Source organism: Lepisosteus oculatus, chromosome 7, assembly GCF_040954835.1.
Source record: "Lepisosteus oculatus isolate fLepOcu1 chromosome 7, fLepOcu1.hap2, whole genome shotgun sequence".
Classification (NCBI taxonomy): domain Eukaryota; kingdom Metazoa; phylum Chordata; class Actinopteri; order Semionotiformes; family Lepisosteidae; genus Lepisosteus; species Lepisosteus oculatus.
In genome coordinates, this window is record NC_090702.1 from 2563250 (window position 1) to 2584604 (window position 21355).

General features: G+C 55.0%; 2 protein-coding genes across 2 annotated transcripts in view; one reads left to right on the forward strand and one right to left on the reverse strand.

Annotated features, from left to right (window-relative positions):
- The first annotated feature begins 1065 nt into the window (after positions 1-1065).
- Positions 1066-9848, forward strand: rab19 (RAB19, member RAS oncogene family). The gene is made up of 4 exons (XM_069192023.1): positions 1066-1670; positions 2760-2948; positions 6604-6787; positions 7466-9848. Exons 1-4 carry the CDS (start codon positions 1614-1616, stop codon positions 7729-7731), a joined length of 696 nt encoding a protein of 231 aa, XP_069048124.1. The 5' UTR covers positions 1066-1613; the 3' UTR covers positions 7732-9848.
- Positions 9849-11155: 1307 nt separating this feature from the next.
- LOC102693954 (haloacid dehalogenase-like hydrolase domain-containing 5) overlaps positions 11156-21355 on the reverse strand; it is a 15031-nt gene continuing 4831 nt past the window's right edge. The window contains exons 3-8 of the mRNA XM_069192022.1: positions 20993-21105; positions 18719-18812; positions 17257-17290; positions 16413-16587; positions 14848-15036; positions 11156-13837 (exon numbers count right to left, since the gene is read on the reverse strand). Of these exons, the coding sequence (XP_069048123.1) occupies positions 13453-13837; positions 14848-15036; positions 16413-16587; positions 17257-17290; positions 18719-18812; positions 20993-21105 (990 nt within the window). The 3' untranslated portion in view covers positions 11156-13452. The remainder of the gene's footprint in view (positions 13838-14847; positions 15037-16412; positions 16588-17256; positions 17291-18718; positions 18813-20992; positions 21106-21355) is intronic.

The following is a 21355-nucleotide window of genomic DNA, read 5'->3' on the forward strand; positions in this document are numbered from 1 at the left end:
ACAGACGTGGGTTTTGATCCATTGAGTGAGTCAGTTCAATGAAATCAGTGATGTCTAGCCATGCTCCTTAAAAGTTAGAGGATGTCTGTATTTTCTTTTCAAAGGCACTCTGAACTGCTGCATTGATCACATTGATCAGGCCAGCTGTTTCAGAGGTCACAATGAAATTGCTCCAGCTGTTTAAAGCCATTGAACACTCGTTCTAGCCTCCCGAGCACACAAGGCAGTTCTTTACACTAAGGGTGGTGGGGGTGTGGAACAAGCGGCCCTGCCATGTTATTGAAGCCCATACCCGTGCTTCTCTCCAGACACAGCTGGGTGAGCTCCTCCATTCGGGACAGGAGGCTCTTCTTTACACAGAGGGTGGCGGGAGTGGGGAACAGGTTACCCAGCCATGCTGTTGAAGCCGATTAACTTCTTTCAAGCAAGCACAGGATGAGATCGTGGGATCGATTAACTGCTAACTAGCACATAGGGCCGGATGGGCCTGATAGCCGCATTTTTCCGGCGGCCAACCCCTTCGGACGCTCTCGCAGTCAGGAGCAGTCTCGCAACACTGAACAAGAGTTGGGGACGTAGTGGCGGCTCTGCAGCTCAGGATCTGTGCCTGTGGCCGGGAGGTTGCCAGTTCAAATCCCACGGGCCAGCAGAGGAATCCTACTCCGTTGGGGCCCCTGAGCGAGGCCCTTCACCCCAGCTGCTCCGGGGGTGCTGTATAAATGGCCGACCCTGCGCTCTGACCCCCAGCTTCTCTCTCCCTGTCTGTGTGTCTCATGGAGAGCAGGCTGGGGTCTGAGAAAAGACACATTCCTCATGTGAGACACTGTATACAGCCAATAAAGTGGTCCGATCTGATCAATGTGGGTGCCTGTCAGTGACACAAGCCCCCTGTTGTTCTGCCCTTCACTGGGATTGAAGACGACTCGTGATCTGCCCCGCAGGAGGAACAAAAAGACACTCAGAGGCTGTGGGACAGCCCCGACCCCCCCAAGCCTGTCTAACACATTGTTTCTGGTATCCAGCAGTGCCTGGTGCCCTGGAGTTAAGGAGGGGGTGTTCACATTCGAACAATAGGGGCTGTCGTGTACTTGTGCACAGTGATCGCATCTCCGTCCGAATGTCACCCACGGGCTGGGAGATCGGGTAAGATTAACGCGTCGAATCGAAGCTCAAATCCAAGGAGCCTGTAGCTAAGGAGCCCACAGAGAGCGAGGGTCTTGCCAGACATCAGGAACCCACTGGAGAGGGAGCAGCCCCAGGTGGGTTTTGTGTAGCCTGTACCGAGTCTGTAGTATATCAGTACCATATATAGTATATATATAGATAGATATCTATATATCTATCTATATAGATATATTGACTACAGTCTGTATATCAGACTGTAGTCAAAGCCCGAGATTCTGTTTTCTCGTGGAAGGAGTTGTGAGATTAAGTGTCCAAACGGGGACTTGTTCTGGGCGTAGCTACGAGCTCGGACGGTTTCCTTCCGTTTTCAAACGGGGAAAGTCAGGCGGTGAAGCCCCTGGCAATGGTTAACCTCCCCCTCTCCTTCTTTCCCACCCCCGCGGTGAGAGAATGAGCCGGAACGCCGGCTGAAGACTACAACCCCCAGCATGCAGTGGGGCAGATGGGCCGAGACCTGGAGGAGGCGGCCTTACCTGCCCGGACAGGTAAGGCAAGCTGACCTGCGTACTGGGTGAGAGAGAGAGGGGGGAGGGAAGGAGAGAGAGAGACGTGCTTTCAAGACAGACAAGAGCCGCAGGTGGAGCAGGTGAGAGGAGGTTACCGTTGAAGAACATACGGGAAGGAGCAGGGGCCAGCCGGAGACGAGCAAGCAGGAAACGAATGCAGAACAGGTGCCGCTGAAATGGCCGTCCACCAACGGCCCTCCAGAAAGACGGGTTTTCTTGCCCTTGCCTCCGAATGAGCATGGGGAACAGAAAGTCACGATCTGGGAACCGGTTCTCCATTGTCTGCCGGGAGAGTCTGCTGAGACGTGCCTGAAGCCAGCGCACAAGGTGGCCGGAGCTGGAAAAGGGAATATCTTGGGAATTTATTTATTTTTTTTAAAAAAAAAGGAAAGGTCGTGCCCTCTGGCCGACTGGAGGAACCACGATGTGCGTCTTGTTTTAAAACCAGAGGCAAACGGGATCTGGAATATTTCATTCATACAGGGATCTCTCCCCACCAGCGGCGCTCCGGGATAGCCGGGCATTAAGACCTGCCGAGACCGGTCGTTTTTTTTCCTTAGCCGCCGCAGTCCATCAGTGTTCCGAAGGCAGCAATCGGACCAGCTCCGTTTGGACCTCCACGCATATCACACGCTCCGAGCGCTCCGTCTCGACCTGAATCCCAGGCGCCGCTGCCTGGGTGGGTATTAGAGAAAAGGAAATCGGAGTTTGCCACAGTGCCAGTAACACTACGGACAGGGAAACGGGGGGGAAGGAACAATTTGGATTCCAGGGAGAACTTCCCATTTTGCCGCAGATCATCGAGGAAAGAACCTACACCCCCTTAAGTGCCGGCAGAGACAGACCGGTCTCCGAGAGACCCAGAAAGTGATTCCATTCCTGAGTGCTAACTCGCTGAGACGCTGATGGCAGATACACTTGGGTGCTGAATTGCTGTGCTCCTCCTGTGCTGCTGTTCTGGTCATCATCATCATCATCATTATTATTAAGTTCCGACCTCCTCCGCTCCCGTTGAAAAGGAAGCTGATCGTGTTCCCGGCTCTGTGTCTCCCCCTCCCGGCTATGCAGTCCGCAGGCTCCGGACAGGAAGACGCCTTCGACTTCCTGTTCAAGATCATCCTGATCGGGGACTCGGACGTCGGGAAGACCTGCGTGGTCCAGCGGTTCAGGTCCGGGATTTACACGGAGAGCCAGCAGAACACCATCGGGGTGGACTTCACCGTGCGCACCCTGGACATCGAGGGGAAGAGAGTGAAGGTAAGGGGGCAGGTGGGGTGGGGCATGTGTCCGAGCGCTGACCTGGCCTTGACGATACTTATCCCCCGCCTTGGCTGAGCGCCTTTTAGTTTATAGAGCGCCAACAGCAGCCATATCACCCTGCAACTCACAACTGGCAGCCCCACTGGAGCCCAGCAGGTGTGAGCCTGGTCAGTACCTGGAGGGGAGACTCCTGGGAAAGCTGAGGCTGCTGCTGGGAGAGGTGAGTGGGGGCCAGAAGGGGGCGCTCACCCTGCGGTCCAGGTGGGTCCTCATGCCCCAGTATAGTGACGGGGACACTAGACTGTAAACAGGCGCCGTCCTTCGGATGAGACGTAAAACCGAGGTCCTGACTCTCTGTGCTCATTAACAATCCCAGGGTGTTTCTCGAAAAGAGTAGGGGTGTAACCCCGGCATCCTGGCCAAATTTCCCATTGGCCCTCACCAATCATGGCCTCCTAATAATCCCCCTCTCTGAACTGGCTTCATCATTCTGCTCTCCTCCCCACTGAGAGCTGGTGTGTGTGAGAGGACTGGAGCATCATCCAGGTGGGGCTGCACACTGGTGGTGGTGGAGGGGATCCCCATTACCTGTAAAGCGCTTTGAGTGGAGGGTCCAGAAAAGCGCTATATAAGTGTAAGCAATTATTAATTAATTATTATTATTATTATTAAAAGGGCCTTCCCAAAGAGCTTTGCAGTCAGAAAAACAGAAAAGGCAGACTGAGGGGTGACAGCAGGACTTTACCCCCATGTTCGGTAAGGCGTTTGGGTACGGGGGTGCAGACACACAGAACCTGCTCGATCAAACCCCTTCTGCGGAAGAAGGGCTGGAGTCTGGATCCGAAGGCGCGCAGAGGAGGTGACGTCTTTTCAGCTGTCACCTTACCCTGCTCTTACCACGGTCCCGTTACAGGGCCTAGAAACGCTCCATGCGGGCACTTGCATTGTGGGGAATCCAGCGTCTCTTTTTGTTTCCCCCTTTTCCGAAAGGAAGGAAAACGAGGCAGGGCAAGGTGACTGAGCCGGTCGGTATTTACACTACAGTGGAGTTGCCGTCCGACCTGGGGAGACGAGTTGTTGGGTTCAAAGGTCGACGAGGTCCCTTCCATGAAACCGACCTCCCCCACCTCAATCACACACACGGTCTCTCCCCAGTGTCTCACTCTCCCCTAGCCAGCAGGGGTGAAATAACAGAGCTGGGCTCCTTGTCCGTTCTTGTTCTTCCCAGCATGCCGCTGGACTGCTGGGGTTCATTGACCTCTGGTTCAGCATCTCCTGCGGTCGCAGCTCATCCTCTGTGCTGTTCTGTAAAGCTCACGTGTCTCTGCCTGCAGTGTGCTGGAAGCTGGGGGGGTCTCTCTCTCTCTGTGTGACGGTCACCTGCGCCCCTGTGTGAGTTCATCACACAGCGTGCAGAGGGTGGACAGCGTGTTCCCAGCAGCCCCTGCGCATGCAGAGACGAGTCCTGGGCTGCCTATCTCTCTGACAGACCCCCCCGGCTCCATGTGAGTTTATCGCCCAGTGTGCCCAGTGGGGACAGCGCCTTCCCAGCAGCCCCTGTGAGAGCCCCTCTCCCTGTGACAGCCCCCCACGCCCCTTGTGCAGGTTCCCAGCAGCCCCTGCGGGAGCCCCTCTCCCTGTGACAGCCCCCAGCGCCGCGAGTGTGAAGCAGCGCGACCTGCTCTCCTGCCCTTACCTCTCCTTTGTCTCTGGAACCGGCTCCTCAGCTGATGGAGGAAGAATCTCCGGAATGCGCCGGCTGGCACCGGGACACGTCCAATCCGGTTTTTCCCGTCGGGCGAAGGCTGCGGTCGCCAGCGCCGCCCTGCCACCGTAGAAACGGCCGACCCTGCGCTCTGACCCCCAGCTTCTCTCTCCCTGTCTGTGTGTCTCCTGGAGAGCAGGCTGGGGTCTGAGAAAAGACACATTCCTCAGGCGAGACACTGTGTCTGGCCAATAGAGGGATCTTAACAGCCAGATCACCCTGCCACTCACAACTCGCAGCCCACTGGAGCCCAGCAGGTGTGAGCCTGGTCAGTACCTGGATGGGAGACCTCCTGGGAAAAACTAAGGTTGCTGCTGGAAGAGGTGTGTGTGGGGCCAGCAGGGGGCGCTCACCCTGTGGTCCATGTAGGTCCTCATGCCCCAGTATAGTGACGGGGACACTAGACTGTAAACAGGCGCCGTCCTTCGGATGAGACGTCAAACCGAGGTCCTGACTCTCTGTGGTCATTAACAATCCCAGGGTGTCTCTCGACAAGAGTAGGGGTGTTACCCCAGTGTCCTGGCCAAATTTCCCATCGGCCTTTATCAATCATGGCCTCCTAATAACCCCCCTCTCTGAACTGGCTCCATCCCTCTGCTCTCCTCCCCACTGAGAGCTGGTGTGTGAGAGGACTGGAGCATCATCCAGGTGGGGCTGCACACTGGTGGTGGTGGAGGGGAGTCCCCATTACCTGTAAAGCGCTTTGAGTGGAGTGTCCAGAAAAGCGCTATATAAGTGTAAGCAATTATTATTATTATTATTATTATTAACACTTCCACATACAAATACCTGGCACCTGCGTGGCGCGGTGGGTGCGTGGAACGGGCACGGAAACTTCCGCTCTCCTCTCCGCCTCTGTGAGGCGGGGGACGCGCACCAGGCTGCCATTTCTCATCGCTCTGTCTGCGGCAGCGGACCGCGGTATCACGGGACCGGAGCCGGGGGGGGGTGGGCTGTGGCTCCGGGCTGCGCACTGCCCCATCGTCCCCCTCCCTGGGAGAAACGCGGGCGTCTCCATCGACGCAGCCAGGCTGTCGCCTCCCCCAGCGGCATTTCACTTGAACAGCGTTCCCTGCCAGCTGAGCCACCCCCCCTCTGGGGAGGAGAACCCGGAGAGAAGTGGAAGAAAAACACAGCAGTGGAAATGTACCGGCCGCGCGGTTTCCGTAGCGCTGGCGATAATAATAATAATAATTGCTTACAGTTGTATCACGCTTTTCTGGACCCTCCACTCCAGAGCTCTGTCCAGGTCAGGGGGAATCCCACTGCCGCCACCAGTGTGCAGCCCCACCTGGATGATGCTCCAGTCCTCTCACACACACCAGCTCTCAGTGGGGAGGAGAGCAGAGGGATGGAGCCAGTTCAGAGAGGGGGGTTATTAGGAGGCCATGAGGGGTAAAGGCCAGGGGGGGAGATTTGGCCAGGACACTGGGGTAACACCCCTACTCTTGTCGAGAGACACCCCGGGATTGTTAATGACCATAGAGAGTCAGGACCTCGGTTTGACGTCTCATCTGAAGGACGGCGCCTTTTTACAGTCTAGTGTCCCCGTCGCCATACTGTACTGTACCCCGGTACTGTGGGCCGAACGAGGTGGGGGAGAGAGAGGGAGTCGCAGGAGGCTCTTGGGGTTTCGGGTCCCCTCTGAGCAGATTCTGCTCCTCCTACGCTCCTACCAAGCGCTTTGAGAAGCCACCTTTAAAGGCACTATTTAAAATAAAGTTTATTATTATATTACGTGGGCGGCCGGTGTAGGCAGGGAGGTGAGGGGGGGGAGACTGGGACAGATTGAGTTGCCATAGTGACGGTGAAGAACCAACAGCGGGCGGCTGGTAAACCGCTCCCCCCCCCGTGAGAGCCCCCTGACCCCTCTTCTCCCCCCCACAGATACAGGTGTGGGACACGGCTGGCCAGGAGCGCTTCCGCACCATCACCCAGAGCTACTACCGCAGCGCCCATGGCGCCGTGATCGCCTATGACATCACGCGCCGCGCCACCTTCGAGTCCGTGCCGCACTGGATCCACGAGGTCGAGAAGTACGGCGCCGCCAACGTGGTGCTCGTCCTCGTGGGTAGGTGGGGCATAACCCCCCCCTGTCGCCGTCGCCGCCGCCGTCCCAGAATCCCCCAGAACGCCGCACGCGCCCCCCGCCCCAGTGTGGGATCTGCTCCCAGAGTGCTGTAGCGATCGATCGGCTGGGGGTACAGGGGGTACAGCAGGTCTCTGGTGGGTTGCGGGTTCGAGTCCCTACTGCGGACACACGCTACTGATCGACAGGGAACAGTGTAGCGCAGGGGGTACAGCAGGTCTCTGGTGGGTTGCGGGTTCGAGTCCCTGCTGCGGACACAGCCTACTGATCGACAGGGAACGGTGTAGCGCAGGGGGTACAGCAGGTCTCTGGTGGGTTGCGGGTTCGAGCCCCTGCTGCGGACACACCCTACTGATCGACAGGGAACGGTGTAGCGCAGGGGGTACAGCAGGTCTCTGGTGGGTTGCGGGTTCGAGCCCCTGCTGCGGACACAGCCTACTGATCGACAGGGAACGGTGTAGCGCAGGGGGTACAGCAGGTCTCTGGTGGGTTGCGGGTTCGAGCCCCTGCTGTGGACACAGCCTACTGATCGACAGGGAAGAGTGTAGCGCAGGGGGCACAGCAGGTCTCTGGTGGGTTGCGGGTTCGAGTCCCTGCTGCGGACACAGCCCAGACTGTCGCTCAATTCCAGCTTTTTTTCTCCCCCCCCCCCACCACCAGGGAACAAATCGGACCTGGCCCTCCACCGGCAGGTGCTGTTCGAGGACGCCTGCGCCCTGGCGGAGGAGAAGGGCATCCTGGCCGCCCTGGAGACCTCGGCCAAGGAGGCGCAGAACGTGGACGAGGCCTTCCTGCTGATGGCCCGCGAGCTGATGGCGCGGAACGGCGTCCACGTCCACGGCGAGCCCCCCCCGCGCGTCCTGCTGCGCGCCAACTCCCGGCCCGTCATCCCCCCCGAGCCGGAGAGGAAGGCCTGCGAGTGCTGAGGTGCCCCCTCTCAAAGACGGCTCGGGGGTCTCCCACTCGCCCCGCAGGAAGAGGAGAGGGGGGTGGGCGCTTGTGCGTATCGGCGGCACCAACCTTCCTCTTTCGCAAGAAAATTCAACCGACAGCCGCTTCCCACGAAAGCAGGGGAGTAAAAATCCAGACCGCGTTCTAGTTTTTCAACAAATAGCCCCCAGGTTTGCTCCCCAGCTGCCCTCAGAAAGCGAAACTCTTTATTTGGGGAATGTCAGCCTGCGAGACGATTCTCCTTCCTGCCGCCTCGGTATCCTTCAGCGCCGCGGTCTGGAAACACGAGTGTCGGACGCGTCGGGCGGTACCTGGATGTATCCCGGACTCCTGCGACTGAAGGAGCAACAGGTGGCTTTTTAAAAAAAACCAACAACAACAGCAAAAAGGTTTGCTGCTTTTTAGTTTCGGTTTCCAAGATAAGCCCCTTCTGTCGCCGCGCTGCAATTTCAACCTCGGCGGTTCCCCTCCCCACAAGAAAAGTTTGGAACGTGGCTGAAGGTGCAAACCTGGGTTTTTTTTTAGTAATGCTATGTTCTCAAATAAATTTAACTCGGTTAAAGTAAAGTGGTACAGAATTAGAAAGAAAACATTCAAAGAAACACATTGAACGGTCTTATTGCGGTGTCCAGGTGAACCCTGGGCAGCTCGGGAGCCAGCCATGCTGTCTCATAGCACTGGGGCCCTGGGCTCCGTTCCTGGGGTGCTGTCTGTGTGGAGTTTGCACGTTCTCCCTGTGTTTGCATGGGTTTTCCTCCACGTGCTCCGGTTTCCTCCCACAGTCCGAAGAAAAGGCTTCAGGTTAATTGGCTGCTGGGGAAAACTGGCCCTGGTGTGTGTGTGTGTGTGTGTGGAAACTGGATGGGTGGTCTAACCATCTCTTGCTCACGAAGAATGAGAACATTTCTGAGAACTTTGGAAAGCTGCTGAATGATTTTAACACATTTATTAGATCGAGTGTCGAGGTGATAAGTGTCATTAACCTATAGACTGCATACTCCACGCTCTGCTGTCATTGAGCACACTGAATTCTTTGACAGTAAATAAATACGAAAAAGGTTCAATATGAGGGGAACCTCCATAATCACAGTCGTTCATGGTTCGATTTCAAAGTCTTTGGATGATCGAGCTAAAACAATTCTTTGTTAGAGCCGTAGTGAAGAATCCAGCCCCGAACAAGCAAGTGTTTGCACTGGTAATTAAGAAGTTAGTTTTTTTTTCCAATTCTAATAACTAAGCCCTTTGTCCAGAAGCCTCTGGTTTCCTGTGCAATGAGGCAGTTTCTGTGAAAAGCGATTGATTTTCATTTTCTCTCAGCTCCCTAGCTGCAGTCATTCAACACTAACAGACAGAAACATCTTCTAACAACAGTAGTGCAGATTTTCTGGTTAGACATTTGGAAGAAATGTCTTTTCAAGAGATAATGTAATACATTTGTAAGTACCTACACAGTACATATGTCACTGTACCACATGACTTTAAATGTCTTTTCCCCCTGCCTTTTATTGTCAAAAGTAATCCCTTACATAAATAATATGTAATTGTAACGGATTACTGTGTAATGGCGATTGATGCTGGTTGCTTTAAAAACCTGAATCAGAACAAGGCTTGGTAACAATATAAAATAATCCTTTCACATGCCCGAAAGTGATGTTACTGACTCCCGAAGGTACATGATGCAATACTACTCTTTCTAACTGGATATAACACCCTGTATTTTTTTGTTTTGCCTTTTTTAATGTGACATGATTTGGGTTTGGTTAGTTGTTTTTTTTCCTCCAGACGCGTCTTGTACAGTGAAATCTTAGCTGGGCGCGTTGGAACTTCTCTAAATCTGTGAGTGTTGTTCTATGAATCTTAACGTTGTTTTACTTTGGGAACTCGCACGTTCTTATCAGCGCCTTGCTTTCCGCTTTGTCATGGTGTTTGCGACATGTCCAGCAGGCTTGACACTAATTTTAAAAAAAAATGTTAATGTGAAAGACGTAAAGTGTGCCGAAACTCACGTTAGGCTTTAAAGATCCACTACGTGGAGACGACTCAGTTTTAAGACATTAAACAATTGTGCCTTAACCCCCCACGGAGGGGATAATGCTGGGTTTGATGTGTTTTTACTGTTTGTATTCTTCAAGCTGAATGATGAAGGGATTTGAATACACCGTTTCTATTTAAAAAAAAATCTCCTTGGCTTCGTTTATGGAATAAGAAGCCCTTCTTGTCTTTTTTCAATGTACTTTTTTAAAACCAATTGTCGAGCATTCCTAGCTTTACATAAACATTTCCTAGGTTAATATAAACCCTGGAGATTCTGGGTACACACAAAAAAAACAGCTACTACTGTTCTGCTTTGCCTGAGGACTACACCTCCCATAACCCCCCAGGGCGACTTCCTGTAGTTCTTCTAAACAGGCTAACCTGCCTGTCAGTTGTTACGTCCACAGGCCCCGCCCTAGGCAGATGGTTCACCGATGGGGGCGGTCCCTTGTGCCAGACACGCCCTAAGAATAGGAGGGGAGGACCCAGGAACGAGTTGTGTGATTGGCTGAGCGGCTGGTGGGCGGAGCCGGCAGTATGGTCGGGACGTCTGACACTTTTCCATACTTTAAATCAACACTTACATGAATGTGAGTCTGCAGCAGGGCTGTCCAGTTCGGGTCCTGGAGGGGTCAGTGAGTCTGCAGGAGGGCTGTCCAGTCCTAGTCCTGGAGGGGTCAGTGAGTCTGCAGGAGGGCTGTCCAGTTCTGGTCCTGGAGGGGTCAGTGAGTCTGCAGCAGGGCTGTCCAGTTCTGGTCCTGGAGGGCTCAATGAGTACTCAGCAGGGCTGTCCAGTTCTGGTCCTGGAGGGGTCAGCGAGTCTGTAGAAGGGCTGTCCAATTCTGATCCTGGAGGGGTCAGTGAGTCTGCAGCAGGGCTGTCCAGTTCTGGTCCTGGAGGGGTCAGTGAGTACTCAGCAGGGCTGTCCAGTCCTGGTCCTGGAGGGGTCAGCGAGTCTGAAGCAGGGGTGTCCAGTTCTGGTCCTGGAGGGGTCAGCGAGTCTGCAGCAGGGGTGTCCAGTTCTGGTCCTGGAGGGGTCAGCGAGTCTGCAGCAGGGGTGTCCAGTCCTGGTTCTGGAAGGGTCAGTAAGTCTGCAGCAGGGCTGTCCAGTCCTGGTCCTGGAGGGGTCAGCGCATTTTCAGATATTCCAGATCTTTTCAAAGCAGCAGGTTTGTTAAACTGGTGCAGTTAAACCCACAGCCTGTTGACCTGTATCAGTTAACCCAGTTGAACTTCAAACCTACAGACACACAGGGAAGGACACACTCCTCCTCACTGCAGACACCCCTGTCCAGACTTGAACCCAGGACCAAGCTGTCTCATTGTCACAACCATGTCCAACAAAACAGGAACACATATGCAGTCTGAGTATCCTTTTGATTCTTTAATGCATAGAAAGTCAATGTCGGGCAATCACACAAAGTGTTAGACAGGACTAGCTGTTAAAACTGATTGCATGTTACAACAGAAATGTCTGTACTACTCTAAACATGATCAATGAAAATCAGTGTCATTCGTACTTTTCCCCTTTTGGATGACAAAGTTAAAAGCTGCTTGATCCCCCAAAATCATAGTTACCACACCCCGAAAACACCCACACCTTTTCTTTTGTCGTTGTCCAGAGAGGGATGGATTTGCTTCCACAAATAACTCCCTCCTTTAAGCTGAGGTCAATGCTGAAACCAAAGTTATTTTAGCACCAAACACGATGATCTGTGTCTTCTGGGGGGTATATTTCAGTACGTTCAGATGGAATCTCCAGGATGAAGTCTAGGTTCATTAATCCTTCCCAACACTCAGCTATGAGTTTGTCTGTCATAATGGACAGTAAAGTTAACCTTCCAAGCACTGCTTATAAAATGCCAAGAAAGACTCTCTCTAAAGTACAGTGTTAGGATTTAGACTAATGCAGGAGCTCAGTACCAGACATAATGAAACATCTTAATGAAAATCACTGACCGGGTTATAGTGCTATATCACTATAATGCCAAAGATATACAACAATCTTCAGATGGTCAAAGATCTTCATTCACATTTGTAAAAAAAAAAAAAATACATACTAATTAAAGATGTAAAAGTTTTTTCTGGGTTAGAAAAAAAATTCTAGGCTCAAGAGAAATACCCCAGTTTCAAACCATTTGTAAGAAATGACATTAAAAGCCCAACCTCGACAAGAACGAACGTATTGTTCTATGATTGTTCTAGTTTGAATAGGCTCTTCAAAAAGCGACCAAGGTCTCTCTAAGGCGTATCTGCTTGGTATGTAAAAAGCTGACAGCAAATCGCCTCTCTCCTCGCAGCAGCCTCACTGGTCTAAGAGAATTAAAATCTCTTGTAAGGATACACTCTGTAATGTACGTTAATATACTCCTTATTAGAGACAGTGTCGTCTACACAGGGGACATGACTCTGCATTTAAGTTTTCTTCTTTGTGCGCTGTTTCAACGCACCTGCATGAACTCAAGATATTGGTAACGTGTAACAAAACATCCATATAACGCATTACATCCCCAGCTTAAACGTCTTTATGGCTGCAACAGACTGGAAAGCACAGCAGCAGAGTTTCCACGCCAGTCACAGCTACAGCAATCTCAGCTGTTTCAAGCCCTGTACAAAACCTGCTTACTGGAACTTGGTGGTACAGCAACACTATTAAACAGTACTAAGCTACAGAAAACGGACTCTTTTGTAAAAAAAATTCCAGCTAGAAACAGTTTCTGACACACCCAGCAGTTGTGTTGGGCTCTCAAAGGTATGGAAGAGGAGATCCCAAGCTGGAAATATGTGCACCTACTGATTGTGTGGGAGATTGATACAGGAGGCCCTACACCCCTGCCTATCCTGGTGCTAACCTCAAACCTGCCCCACCTGTGCTGAAAACAGTTGGAAACCTGAAGTTGCCTCTCCCTTCCGTTTGTACAATCATGTGCAGACTGAGGTGGCATTTGCATGAATTCTACCAGGGAACACAGAAACATCAATGCACAGCATAGCTGCTGCAGGTGACCTGTCCTGTGCTTAAGGGAGTAGGAAACTGGAAAAGAGGTGCTTTCTGCAAGCTGGAAACTGTATTCTGTGTTTCTAAACAGAGCTTGTGTGTTCCCAGTTTCTAACTGCTTCTTCCAATTCAGGGTCACGGGGGAGCTGGAGTCTATCCCAGCAAGCAATGGGCACAAGGCAGGGTACATCCTGGGCGGGACGCCAGTCCATCACAGGGCCACACACAGACACCCACTCCAGGGCCAGTTTTACCCAGAAGCCAATCAACCTACCAGTACGTCTTTGGCCCGCGGGAGGAAACTGGAGCGCCTTCGAGGAAACCCACGCACACCTGGGGAGAACCTACAAACTCCACACAGACAGCACCCCGGGCAATGAACGCAGGACCCCGGCGGGCAAGGCAGCAATGGGGGTCCCACAGAGACCAGCCACAGCAGCAGAGTGACTTCCTGGTGGGCGTCGCCGTGCAGGGGAGGGGCGGGGGGTCTCCATGGAAACGAGGAAGTGGCTGAAATCCCCTCCTTTTCATTGGCTGACGGGGGGGGGGGTAACAGGAAATGAAAGACAGAAAAGATCCTCCTTCGCCAGCCCCGACTCGGCACCCGAGCCCGGCGCTGGGACGGCAGTTCCGCGCGCCCCCCCCCGCCCCACGGGGGCCTCGCTCAGGCCAGGGGCCAGCCCTCCTGGCCGAAGACCAGCTCCACGGCCTCGTCCACGTCCCGGGCCACCAGGGCGGGCTCCACCAGGCTGGGGTCGAAGCGGAAGTCGCGGTGGCCGTGGAAGACCCTCTCGGTGACGCTCTGCCGGGGGTCCTGGGGCAGGTCCCGCTGGCCGCCGCCGCCGCCGCCCCCATACACACCCGTGCACACCAGGACTGAGACGCAGCACTCCGCCAGGCACCTCCCGAGGGCCTCGGGCCCCCCCGCCGCCTCTGGCGGGGCCCCCTGCGCCTCCGCCAGCCGCGCCCCCTTCAGCTGGGCCTCCAGCGCCCCCTGCAGGTAGCGGTTGTACAGGTTGGCGCCGTAGATGTCCGCCATGGGGTTGTCCCTGTGAAGACGGAGTGAGAGGAGAGCCCCGTTTCAGCGCTGTTTTTCCACTCCAGGGTTAGAGAGAATCGGCCTTCCAAACCGCGACACAAGAAAGATGTCCGCGAGAGCGCCCACGAATGACAACGCGAGCATCCCTTCCTGCTCACTAGTCCCTGAGGCACCGACTGAGGCGCTGTGATGGACGCGCGGAGAAGGACAGGTTGTGGCAGCAGGCGTCTCACCGCAGAGATTTTGCGATGTGCTGCAAATGCTGCGGTGTGCATTCCAAACCACAACGAACGTAAAATGTCCACGAGAGTTCCCACGAATGACAACGTGAGGCGGCCCTTCCTGCTCACTAGTCCCTGTAGCGTGATGTAATATCCACAGTAACTTGTTCAATCTGCAGTTTATACCACAAAATAGACATTTCCAGGTATAGGCAGCGCCCATTATATTATATATAATAAGATCAGATCACTTTATTGGCCAGATACAATGTCCAGCATGAGGAATGTATCTTTTCTCAGACCCCAGCTTGCTCTCCAGGAGACACACAGACAGGGAGAGAGAAGCTGGGGGTCAGAGGGCAGGGTCGGCCATCTATACGGCGCCCCTGGAGCAGCTGGGGTGAAGGGCCTCGCTCAGGGGCCCCAAGGGAGTAGGATTCCTCTGCTGGGCCGCGGGATTCGAACCGGCAACCTCCCGGCCCCAGGCGCAGGTCCCGAGCCACAATTGCCACCGCTCCGTGTAAAGCATAACGAAGCACCAACCAGCAGCCGCAAAGGGGATCTACGGGGAAGTGCATTTAAAACTGGGAGCAAAGGAGGCACCTCTTTACACAAAGGATGGTGGGAGGGTGGAACAAGCTGCCCAGCCACGTTGTTGAAGCCCCTTCTTTGGCTGAATGAGATCCTCGGATCACTACACCATGAGAGTTTGCTTTCCTCCTCCCGTGCAGGAGCCCCCGATTGTAAGCCCGCGTACACGGTGTAAACACACATTTCGATCCTATCCGGCGCGGCTCACCCAATAGCATAGAGTCGGACGACGGGCTCGGTCCACCCTCTGGCCTCCGCCTGCTGCCTGACCAGGAGCTCGGCGTAGTTGTACGTCACCAGGCTGGGCTTCCCGATCAGAGCCTCGTACTTCAGCTCCCGGCCCGTGACCTTCTGGTAGATGTGCTCCAGGCAAACCAGGAACGTCCCGTGTCCGAACCTGAGGGCGACATGGGGAGCCGGGCCCCGTCAGGGGGGCGTGGAACCCGGACCGACGCGAGGGGGGCAAGGCTTGGAAATTTAGCGAGAGCTGAGGTGCCTCTCAAGTCTCCCGTTTTCACGGGAATCCAATCTTCTCGTTGTCTCCTTTGCCTACAGCACATTTCACTTAGGAATCTCCCAGACTGGCCAGTGGCCGTGTCCCCCTGCAGCTCCCAGCTGACACACCCCACTGGAGCCCAGCAGGTGGGAGCCTGGCCAGTACCTGGAGGGGAGACTCCTGGGGAAAACTAAGGTTGCTGCTGGAAGAGGTGTGAGTGGGGCCAGCAGGGGGCGCTCACCCTGCGGTCTGTGTGGGTCCTGATGCCCCAGTATAGTGACGGGGACACTAGACTGTAAAAAGGAACCATCTTTTGGATGAGACAAAAACCGAGGTCCTGACTCTCTGTGGTCATTAAAAACCCCAGGGTGTCTCTCGAGAAGAGTAGGGGTGTTACCCCAGTGTCCTGGCCAAATTTCCCCCCTGACCTTTACCCCTCATGGCCTCCTAATAACCCCCCTCTCTGAACTAGCTCCATCCCTCTGCTCTCCTCCCCACTGAGAGCTGGTGTGTGGGAGAGGACTGGAGCATCATCCAGGTGGGGGCTGCACACTGGTGGGGGCAGTGGGATTCCCCCTGACCTGTAGAGCTCTGAGTGGAGGGTCCAGAAAAGTGCTATATAAGCATAAGAATTATTTACACTGGGTAAACTCCCTCAAATACCACCTGATGGCTAATCAGAGTCCTACATCTCTAGCATGGCATCTTGTACAGCGGACAGCCCGACAAGCACGAACGATGCACGTTGATTGAATGGTGGTGCATTGATCAGCATCGAACTAGGGCCATGGAATTAGTTCCTGGGGTGCTGTCTGTGTGGAGCTTGCATGTTGCCTCAGTGTTTGTGTGGTGCTCTGGTTTCCTCCCACAGTCCAAACCCATGCTGGCTTCTGGGGAATTGGCCCTGGCTTGTGTGTGTGGGGTGTGGTGGTGTGTGTGTGTGTGTGTGTGTCGTGTGTGTGTGTGGGGTGGTGTGGTGGTGTGTGTGTGGGTGGGGGTGTGGGGTGTGGGGTGTGGTGGTGTGTGTGGGGGTGTGGTGGTGTGTGGGTGTGGGAGTGTGGGGTGTGGGGTGTGGGTGGGAGTGTGGGGTGTGGGGTGTGTGTGGGGGTGTGTGTGGGGGTGTGGGGTCTGAGATGGACTGGTGTCCTTCCCAGGGTGTACCCTGCCCTGCGCCCCTTGCTTGCTGGGATAGGTTCCTGCTCCCCCCAGCGCCCCTGTGCTGGATGAAGTGGTCAGAAAATGGATCCGGAGGCAGACTTGGTCCCTGCCGGCCTGACCTTGGGTTCTTGGCCTCGGCCATCCACATGAGATCCATGTTGCAGGCCAGCACCGGGATGTGGGGGTAAGGCAGCGACGTCACAGGATCCCCTGGCCGGCCGTGGGTCAGGAGCAGGTCCACGATCAGCTGCAGGTTCGTCTCCCACCGGATCGGCTCTCCGAAGAGGATCACAGCTGGCAAGGAAAAGCAAAGACGCAGGTCTGTGTGGAGTTTCCCTGGGAGCACGGGACTTCCCTCCTGCCTTCTCCGCACGCTGTTGTCAGGAGTAAGTGGCTTCCTGATAACGTACACCAGGACCTGCGCCTGTGGCTGGGAGGTTGCCGGTTCGAATCACGCGGCCCAGCAGAGGAATCCTACTCCGTGGGGGCCCCCTGATCTAGGCCCTTCACCCCAGCTGCTCCAGGGGCGCCGTATAAATGGCTGACCCTGCGCTCTGACCCCCCAGCTTCTCTCTCCCTGTCTGTGTGTCTCATGGAGAGCAGGCTGGGGTCTGAGAAAAGACACATTCCTCATGTGAGACATTGTGTCTGGCCAATAGAGTGATCTGATCTGAAGTGTTCTTATCTCATGTCCTGCTTCAATAAAAACTGCTCCCCTCAGCCCTGCCTTCGCCCTGTGGGACAGCGATGGAACTCTGGGACGCCCTGTGTCCGCTTCATTATCGTTAATACCCAAGGATGTCTGATGTGGGCACCTGGGAGGAAACCTTGTTGGGGAACGATACCGGGAAGCTCACAGAAAGATTTCTGCAGAGAAGCGGTCATCCAGGAAATGAGGTCCTACAAGAACTTGGGAACTGTTACTGGAACTGCAGGGGCAGAGAAGCTTCCGGTTTCAAATACCTTCGATGGCAGGGAAGTCCTTAGCTGGCTCCACCTGAAAGAAGGGAATAATGTAGTTAACCCCACAGGCACAGAGGATGTTCACCTCCAGCACTGAAAGTGGTCGAGTAGGTCTCGCATCTGGTTGACTTGTGGAAACTGGTGCACAATGAAAGCACAGCAGGCGGCGTTCTACATCAACACCGTCACCACGGCGTCTCGTCCGACCCTCAACACCGTCACCACGGCGTCTCCTCCGACCCTCAACACCGTCACCACGGCGTCTCCACCGACCCTCAACACCGTCACCACAGCTTCTCCACCGACCCCCAACACCGTCACCACTGCCTCTCCTCCGACCCTCAACACCGTCACCACAGTGTCTCCGCTGACCTGACCCTCAACACCATCACCACAGCGTCTCCTCCGACCTGACCCTCAACACCGTCACCACAGCGTCTCCACTGACCCCCAACACCGTCACCACTGCCTCTCCTCCGACCCTCAACACCGTCACCACAGTGTCTCCGCTGACCTGACCCTCAACACCATCACCACAGCGTCTCCTCCGACCTGACCCTCAACACCGTCACCACAGCGTCTCCGCTGACCTGACCCTCAACACCGTCACCACAGCGTCTCCGCCGACCTGACCCTCAACACCGTCACCACGGCGTCTCCGCCGACCTGACCCCCAACACCGCCACCACTGCCTCTCCTCCGACCCTCAACACCGTCACCACAGCGTCTCCGCTGACCTGACCCTCAACACCGTCACCACAGCGTCTCCGCTGACCCTAAACACCGTCACCACAGCGTCTCCGCCGACCTGACCCTCAACACCGTCACCACAGCGTCTCCTCTGACCTGACCCTCAACACCGTCACCACTGCCTCTCCTCCGACCTGACCCCCAACACCGTCACCACAGCGTCTCCGCCGACCTGACCCTCAACACCGTCACCACGGCGTCTCCGCTGACCTGACCCCCAACACCGTCACCACTGCCTCTCCTCCGACCCTCAACACCGTCACCACGGCGTCTCTGCCGACCTGACCCTCAACACCGTCACCACAGCGTCTCCGCTGACCCTAAACACCGTCACCACAGCGTCTCCTCCGACCTGACCCTCAACACCGTCACCACAGTGTCTCCGCCGACCTGACCCCCAACACCGTCACCACAGCGTCTCCGCCGACCTGACCCCCAACACCGCCACCACAGCGTCTCCACTGACCCCCAACACCGTCACCACTGCCTCTCCTCCGACCCTCAACACCGCCACCACAGCGTCTCCACTGACCCCCAACACCGTCACCACTGCTTCTCCTCCGACCCTCAACACCGTCACCACAGCGTCTCCGCTGACCCCCAACACCGTCACCACTGCCTCTCCTCCGACCCCCAACACCGTCACCAGGGCGGTTCCTACCCACGTGCTTGGACCCTCCCTCCCCGATGTCCCACCACAGCAGACACGCACCTGGTCTCTGGGCCGCCGGTGGTGGTCCACGACATCCAGAAGAGGGTAGGCTTCCCTCAGCCTCTCGATGGTCACCACCTTCTGAAACCCCAGACTGCGAGGGCAGGAGTTAAGAGGAAACCGTCTCAAAGCCTACGACCCGCCCCTCCACACGCCCCTCCATTCCTAGAAACCGGAATTCTGCGGCACTTCACACGAACTACACTGGAGGAGAGAACGTTGTTTTATCCTCCCCCCGGAAAACTGCTTTGATTAGAAATATGACATTCCTATATGTGGGAGGTATGGTGGAGCAGGGGTTGGCACTGCTGACCCGCAGATCTGGGGCGCTGGGTTCAGTTGCCGGGGTGCTGTCTGTGTGGAGTCTGCATGCTTTTACAGGTAAAACTCCACACTAACAGTCCCCATTACCTGTAAAGCGCTTTGAGTGGAGTGTCCAGAAAAGCGCTATATAAGTGTAAGCAATTATTATTATTATTATGTTCTCCCTTACATTTGCGCAGGCGTGAGCCTGGCCAGTACCTGGAGGGGAGACTCCTGGGAAAGCTGAGGCTGCTGCTGGGAGAGGTGTGAGTGGGGCCAGCAGGGGGCGCTCACCCTGCGGTCTGTGTGGGTCCTCATGCCCCAGTATAGTGACGGGGACGCTAGACTGTAAACAGGCGCCGTCCTTCGGATGAGACGTAAAACCGAGGTCCTGACTCTCTGTGGTCATTAAAAATCCCGGGGCGTTTCTCGAAAAGAGTAGGGGTGTTACCCCAGTGTCCTGGCCAAATTTCCTATTGGCCCTGACCCATCATGGCCTCCTAATAACCCCCCTCTCTGAACTGGCTCCATCCCTCTGCTCTCCTCCCCACTGAGAGCTGGTGTGTGTGAGAGGACTGGAGCATCATCCAGGTGGGGCTGCACACTGGTGGTGGTGGAGGGGATCCCCATTACCTGTAAAGCGCTTTGAGTGGAGTGTCCAGAAAAGCGCTATATAAGTGTAAGCAATTATTATTATTATTATGTTCTCCCATGCATTTGCGTGGGTTTCCTCCGGTTTCCTCCCGCATGGCTTATCTGTGTGTTAAATGGGAAGCAGTCACATAATGACATTCACTGTACACTGCACCCAGCCGGATCTCCCAGTGGATCAGCTCGCGGTGACCTCGGGAGACTGGGAGCACGTCTGCCCCCTAGTGGCGTAAAGGGGAGCTGCAGTCCCAGCTTCTCAGGCTCAATGACGAGATGATAATAATAATAATAATAATAATAATAATAATAATTGCTTACACTTATATAGCGCTTTTCTGGACACTCCACTCAAAGCGCTTTACAGGTAATGGGGATCCCCTCCACCACCACCAGTGTGCAGCCCCACCTGGATGATGCGACTGCAGCCATAGTGCGCCAGAACGCTCCCCACACACCAGCTCTCAGTGGGGAGGAGAGCAGAGTAATGTAGCCAATTCATAGAGGGGGATTATTAGGAGGCCATGATTGGTCAGGGCCAATGGGAAATTTGGCCAGGACGCCAGGGTTACACCCCTACTCTTTTCGAGAAACGCCCTGGGATTTTTAATGACCACAGAGAGTCAGGACCTCGGTTTGACGTCTCATCCGAAGGACGGCGCCTGTTTACAGTCTAGTGTCCCCGTCACTATACTGGGGCATTAGGACCCACATGAGCCGCAGGGTGAGCGCCCCCTGCTGGCCCCACTCACACCTCTCCCAGCAGCAGCCTCAGCTTTCCCAGGAGTCTCCCCTCCAGGTACTGACCAGGCTCATACCTGCTGAGCTCCAGTGGGGGCTGCCAGTTGTGAGTTGCAGGGTGATATGGCTGCTGATTCACAAGCCTGCTTGTCTACAAAGTCACAGGGCTGCCTCACCTCACCGGAGGTCTTGTTGGCCTGGTTCTGAATCACAGAGCCCGGTGCGGCGCGGACCTGGAAATTGAATCTGTTTTGTGCTGTAAATTGCAGCTTTTGCACGTTACTGAGGACATCGTGGTTTGACGTGCGCTCATCGACACCGATTCTTTCCAGCCTCCGAAATATAAAGATGGCGCTGCAGTTTCTCTTTATTCGCCTCCTCTGCTTGAGGAGGCCAAACTGTTAGGACAATTTAAACTGCCCTCTATATCGACAACACTGTGTCCCACCCAAAACCAACGGGGTTATTTATGGCGTCCTAGGAAGAACGATGGGTAAGGGAAATTAATACATTTGAATGATGCATGGGCTGTAACAACCTTCCTATTGAAAAAGGCTCAGGGAGTAAATGAAGAAAGGATACTTCCGGGCCACCTCCGTCACTGCGCCTTGCCCCGATACCAGGACGCACTTCTCGTGGTACTGAGTGAACATCCGCAGAGGACTGTGGGATAGCATCACCTGGTCCGCCGACACCTGTCCAGAGAGCAAGATACAGACAGCAGGCCCAGGTGAGCACACACCAGCAGTGCTGACCTGACCCTTCACGACCCTTCCTCTTGTTCTTGTGGGGTCTCCTCCCGGAGGCCAAAGTCATGCTTAGGGATTAATTGGCTTCTGGAAATACTGGCCCTGGTGTGAGTGTGTGTGTGTGTCCTGTGATGGACTGGCCCTGGTGTGTGTGTGTGTGTCCTGTGATGGAGTGGCCCTGGTGTGTGTGTGTGTG

What these genes read in the sequence shown, in the direction of transcription:
- rab19 (XM_069192023.1), top strand. Translation starts at nt 1,614, where the DNA reads ATGCAGTGGGGCAGATGGGCCGAGACCTGGAGGAGGCGGCCTTACCTG. An exon ending in GGCCTTACCTGCCCGGACAG is followed by an intron (nt 1,671 to 2,759) that starts GTAAGGCAAGCT and finishes CCGGCTATGCAG; the next exon opens with TCCGCAGGCTCCGGACAGGA. An exon ending in TCGAGGGGAAGAGAGTGAAG is followed by an intron (nt 2,949 to 6,603) that starts GTAAGGGGGCAG and finishes TCCCCCCCACAG; the next exon opens with ATACAGGTGTGGGACACGGC.